This window comes from Leuresthes tenuis, unplaced genomic scaffold (assembly GCF_036924035.1).
Source record: "Leuresthes tenuis unplaced genomic scaffold, fLeuTen1.0.hap1 SCAF_23, whole genome shotgun sequence".
NCBI lineage: Eukaryota > Metazoa > Chordata > Actinopteri > Atheriniformes > Atherinopsidae > Leuresthes > Leuresthes tenuis.
Window position 1 is genome coordinate 17,341,629 of NW_027325377.1, and position 5,934 is coordinate 17,347,562.

General features: G+C 38.9%; 1 protein-coding gene across 1 annotated transcript; it reads right to left on the reverse strand.

The window, feature by feature from the left end:
- Positions 1 to 48: 48 nt before the first annotated feature.
- Positions 49 to 2,053, reverse strand: ndufb2 (NADH:ubiquinone oxidoreductase subunit B2). Its single transcript, XM_072377069.1, has 4 exons — positions 1,845 to 2,053; positions 1,527 to 1,671; positions 514 to 589; positions 49 to 155 (listed from the first exon to the last, which is right to left on the reverse strand). Exons 1-3 carry the CDS (start codon positions 1,928 to 1,930, stop codon positions 515 to 517), a joined length of 306 nt encoding a protein of 101 aa, XP_072233170.1. The 5' UTR covers positions 1,931 to 2,053; the 3' UTR covers positions 49 to 155; position 514.
- Positions 2,054 to 5,934: the final 3,881 nt, after the last annotated feature.

Genomic DNA, 5,934 nt, shown 5'->3' on the forward strand with positions numbered 1-5,934 from the left:
ATTTTGAATACATTTAAGGTGAGAGAGAATTTTAAAGGAAGACGTGGGTTTAACTTAAAGATAATTTTATTAGTCTATGTACAACAATGACTTTCTGAAAAATCGTGAGGATCTTCACAAAGACTTGCCAAACAGTTGGAATCTCTCATGGTGATCTGCGAAAAGAAAAACAGATTTTCAACAGTGGATTAAAGAAAACATGTAATGCTCTGTCACTTTTTCAAACTGTGAATCAAAAACATCTGCTGTGACAGGACTATTTCTCAAATTAACTCTGTAAAGCTACAATGGAAATGTTTTGAAATAATTAAATGTATTGGAGGCACTTTTATAATTTGCACAAAATCTACTTCTCTAAAATTGTTTTTTCTTCAGATGAGATTAAACAATAATGCATCAAAATTTGAAGAAAAAAAAAAGAACATGCTTAACACTTTAATCACATGTAACATGAGTAAAACTGCTTGTAAATGTACCAGGATTAATTTATGCAAAGCAAATTTAAGAGATCACCTTATTCTTCATCATCTGGAGGGATGCCAAGCTCCTCATCTGTCCATTGAGAGGCATCTGGCCAGGGGAAATGACCCTACAGAAGAGGTATGAATAAAGTCAGTCAAATAATATCTTAAGTTTAGTTCTTCTATCCACACACAGAAAAAACTCCATATAGACTCTGTAATAATCTTCCTGCCCAAGATTCAACACATTGGAAACATTCCTTCGATACTGTTCTCTGTGCTATGATTCCGTTGTTGTTTTGATGAAATTCTGCAGGCTTAGAACCACAAACAGCTTACATCAGTGTAGTATTGTTGTTGCTGGTTGGACATGTTGTGCAGATGTTTTTGTTGTCTTTTTCTGGTTCGCCACAGTTGCAAAGAGTGAAGCTCCTAACCTACTTGCCCTGTATAAAGGGTTAGTATCAAGACCAAAGACATGCGGGTATGTGATTGAATGTATAAAGTTAGTCTGGAGCCATCTGGACATGGACAGAACTGTTATTTTAGTTATACAAAATAAAAATAAAAATAAAAAAATAAAAATTCTATGCTCTCAAACATATAGAATTTTATTTTTCAGGAGCTCAAGTGTTATTTAAAAAGTGTATGGGTTTTCAAAGTGAAAAACAAGAAAAATCAGACGACTGCTCGACCACTGCTGAACATTCCACCTTTTCACTGTTAAAAAAAATCTCACGGTTGCTTTCTTTGGGTCATTATCAACACACAGTAAAGCTCTTTCCAATCAGATTTGCTGCATGTGGGTCAATCTTAGGAGAAAATATACCCACGAGCTCTTCAAAATACATCTGACTCCCTCATACTGCCTACACTTGTTTCATAGTTTGAGTTTTCCATGCGTCTGAACAATGGAGAGTCTAATTATAAAACAGAGAATCTCCACTTAAAACCCATACTCTCCCAAAACATTTTCAAGTAGCATTAACAGATTCTATGACGTAACTGATAGTTATTGTCTCGCGCAACTGCCGGTGGAACAGACTCAACACTACGTTTACTTACCAACACTGCATCTGGATCATGCCAGCAGTGCCAAAGGATCCAAAACCACATAGCACCACTGATTAACTCGGACTCGAAATTCTGTTTCTTCGTCAGCTGCGGGTATTGTCTGTACTGCGGCTCAATGTGCGGTCCGCCGCTAGCCCTAAAACATTAAGGCGTGTTGAAGTTAGACTAAATCAATCCATATAAAATTCATAGCAAGTGTACATTTGATAATGTAATTTAAGTTCCAACACTCCATAGCTTTTCGTTTTCTCATGTGCTTAAGTATAATTGCTAAAGCTAGTGTAGCAGCTAAGATACTAGCCGACTTACTTTCTGCTAGTTATCCTTCCTGGACGGGTCCTAAGCAGCTGTGACCCCGCCCGAAAGACTCCTAACACCCTTCCAAAGGAAGACATGGTGGCTTGTTTTTGGAAAAAAGTAAATTCTGAGATGTTACAGTGAAAAATCTGTACGTAGTTCTACTCCCCTACTCGAGAAGTCACCTTCTCTCCTTGTCAATAAACGACCTCCAAACAACGTTGGCTGTGATTGGACAGGATGCCACGGCTTCGTTTATTCCGCTTTATTAATTGGTTGAACGGAAAATGCACGCATCTGTTAGAGCGCCCCCTCTCTTCTCTTGGGGGAATTACTTCTAGAGATGGACAGAGAAACACTGCTTGATGATTTTCATTTAGTATTTTTCTTTGTGGTTTCAGGGAAACTGTGGTTAAACCCACTGCCAAGCTGGACAATCTATATATTGCATGTTACACATGTCCAGTTTTTATTACTAGGTCATTTAGGTCAAAATGAATACTACAGTATGTATATGTATATTTATGAACTTCATATATATATATATATATATATAGCTGTTTAAAGTTACCATACATTAAGAATAGCACAATACGAAAGAAAAATGTGGAACTAAAAATTTTCAATTTCTTCATCATAAGTTCTACAAAGTTTACAGGGTTGGATAAGTTCTGTTATGTTGTGCTACCCATTGTTTTAATATCACTGTCAGTGTTTTGGAACCTGTCAGGCCTATTGTTACCACTTATGAAGCAAAACGTTTTAACGTTTTTCACTGTCTTGCTTGATACAGAATTTAGGTTCCTTAACCACTTTGGTCTTTATGCAGACATGTCTGAGTTCCTCTGGAGCCACGCTGTTGTAATATTCACAGAAAGTGGTTTGATATTGCCTCTCTGTGGTAAGATTACAAATAAATACACTCATTCAGATAAATGCTTATGTTGCTCTACATGTTGATGTAACTCTGCGTCAGTGTAGCCTTTTCAGCTGCAAGTCTAACGCACTTCCACACTGTCACTGATGCTGGCTTTAAAATTGCAAGCTGATAAAAATCCAGATGATCCCTGTCCTTTGTAGCCTTGAGAATTCATAATTTTTTTGTGGGTAGACCACAGAATGGGTTTCTACTTGAGCTTGTGTCCGAAGAGGTTGGCAGTGTTTCAGAATCTTGTTTGGTCTGCTGTGTTCATTAATGATGATTTTTCAGAAGTATTTCTGAGACCAAGCAGTGATCTCCCATACAGAACACCTTGTGTTTAAAGCAGTAATTCAAGTATTCAACGATAATCATATTTACACTTTTTTTTTGTCAAGTTGTCCGTTCTTTAGAGGTTGCATTGCAAATCATTTACCTTAATTTAGATAAATGCTTTAAATCATTTCAAAAGTACTGCATTGCTCTCATTAACATTTCACACTGCCCCCAGTTTTTTAGTCTTTTAAGGTAGTTACCTTCCTGGCCCACTAGATGGTGTCAAAACTAAAGGTACCTATGTTCAAACCAGTGATCTTTTTGTGATGTACATGTACTCTTCTAAACGTTGATCATTAGTGTGAAACGTGGACATGGGGTGCTTGTGTAACATTAAATTACACCGTTTTTTAAGAATGCTAAAGTAAATAGTTATTGTTTCGCGTCAGTTTGTGTCATATTTCAATGGGAAAATTTGCTTTTGACGTCTTTCACTACCATAGATTCAATTAAAATTAGCAATGCACGGGTCACCTTTCGGTTTGTGGTAGTGGTTGAGTCAAAGCAGAACCATCCAGGATGCGAAAACAGGAAATAATAACAATGTGGCGAGAACGCGCACGGCGCCGCCGCCCAGTGAGAGAAAAAAAAAAAAACCTCGACGCCATCTTGTTCTCAGTCGTCGACCAATTTCACTCAGTCAAAATAAGCTGCTTTTTAAGAGTTTGCAAACACCATTCGCATTCCGCAAAATGCACAAAGCATACTCAGTCGCTACAGTCAAGTTAACTTTTAACCGTTTGTATGCTTCCTAACATAACACGCACACTAATTTTACATTGTTAGCTAATGGCGCCTGACCGTTGCTTCTCTCCGGTTGCGCCCCTCTCCCCTCATAGCTCAGAGCCCGCCCACAAATACTAACTACATGATGTCATCATAAAACGGCCATTTCTCAAAAATGACCATTTTCACAAACTGAGTTTGGACAACCACTAAGCCCCCCACAGTAACTGTGTGCCACAGTCTTAATATAAAGGAGATCAGTTCATCTTCAGACCGAAATCACGATGGGCTCAACGGTCATGGATAAATCATTTCCTTTCCCAAAATTCGACAGTGATCGCAGCATCCTCCACAGCCGTGCATTTCCGTTTTTATAGCAGATATAGTAGATATAGTGTCTCGATCGACCAAACTGTTACATCTCCGTCGTTCCTCAAGTTAAAAGCAAACACCTTGGCTGCTCGTGCACCAGCAGTTGCAGCGGTCTTGCAAGAGTGCGCATGCGCGAGAGGATGCGGTTTAGGGTGGGGGAGGGTCAATACATGGAAACGATGAGAACATCCTCCCTCAACATATGATGTCAAAGGGATTTCTACGGACATATTTCTAGAGACGTGATTTACCTCAATTACCATGTTAGAAAAAGGCTCAAATGAAATGATTAATAAATTGGGGTGAAAATCGCAACCACACAAGTTCCTGACAGTATGGGCTGACACCTCCATCCAATACGAAACAGAACAGTTTACAGATTTTTAAAAAAACTTTGACGGTTATACGTGCACTTCATCCGAACTTGAGTTCAGTTAATTTATTGGTCCCTCGTTATTTTGACTCTTATTACTAAAATTAAGTCGCCTTTAAGCCCAAAATTATGCATCTTTAGCAACAGGTACATCTGGTTTTACTCATTGTTTTCCTGAGTTATCAATACTTTCTGTCCACGATTTATACACGTTGATCAGTGTTTTATATACTATTCCTTCTCATATCGCCTCAATATGTAAAATGCTATGCTTGTGTAAGGGGTTACATAACAGCTACTACATATGAACTGGCTGATTTGGATGATCTCTTACAGCCATGCCAGTGCCAGTAAAGGGTTTTAATGAACGTGTAAATCATTCCTGTGGCAGTGTAATTATGATTTGGCATACATGTTTCTGAGTGTAAAATTGTTGTTTGGTGTGTTTATGGATAAATCTCAAGTATTGTCCATGCTGTGGTTAAATTCCCACGTATTGACTGAGATTAAATCCTGCTCCTTTTCACCCTGACAGGAAGAGGGGGAAACAGGAGGGGAAACGGTAATTGATTTAAACAAAACCTCCTGATAAAGACATGCCCACAGCTGACTTCACTTTCAGGAGATGATCGCTCAGATAACTTGACTGTTGCAGTAACCCGCAGAAAATATTTTGCAGGCAGCGAAATGCACAAAGTTTGACAAGCAATGCTAAACATCCTGGGCTTACTTACCACTGTAAATATGTGTTTGTTTATTTGGATATATCTTGGATTTTACTGCGACTCGTGAACATAAATCTCGAAAATAATATTCTACAAACACAAAATAAAAAATGAATGAAAAATATGCGCTCGAAAAACCCGAGTTTTCGCTGAGTAGTTTGCAATTAAAAAATGAATTAAATAAAGGCATCCTCCTGGTTGGTAATTCCAGCTTTTCTGTTTTTGTGTTGAAGCTCATGGTTGATTCCAAAAAGCAGGAACCTAAAACTTGTGCGGACATCCACGTTAATTTTGCACTTACTGTAACAGAAATGCCCCGTTTGTTACAGTGGACACGTAGTTGATGTACAGGTTTAGTGATTGAGCAATATCTTTGATAAACAGCGTTTAAAATAATATTGTTAGTTATTGTCATTTTAATGTAATTTTTTCTATTATCGTTTGACAGGCAATGAGTCGATGGCGTCAAAACCTGTGCGTTACAGACAGAAATAGCAAGCCCGTCGAGGGCTGGTGTAGACGTGCGCGCGGAACACGGCCACACCGCCCCTGTCAAACGGGGAATGTAGCCCCGCAGTATGTGGAGGCGGAGCTCGGGTTTGGAGATGGTGCGGGAGGGGGGCTCGTGGGGGAGGCGGAGTCTCGGCAGTC

Coding starts and splice junctions, on each gene's coding strand:
- ndufb2 (XM_072377069.1), bottom strand. CDS start 1,930: ATGTCTTCCTTTGGAAGGGTGTTAGGAGTCTTTCGGGCGGGGTCACAG. Junction 1,672..1,844: donor GGAAGGATAACTAGCAGAAA/GTAAGTCGGCTA, acceptor TTAATGTTTTAG/GGCTAGCGGCGGACCGCACA. Junction 590..1,526: donor ATGATCCAGATGCAGTGTTG/GTAAGTAAACGT, acceptor CCTCTTCTGTAG/GGTCATTTCCCCTGGCCAGA.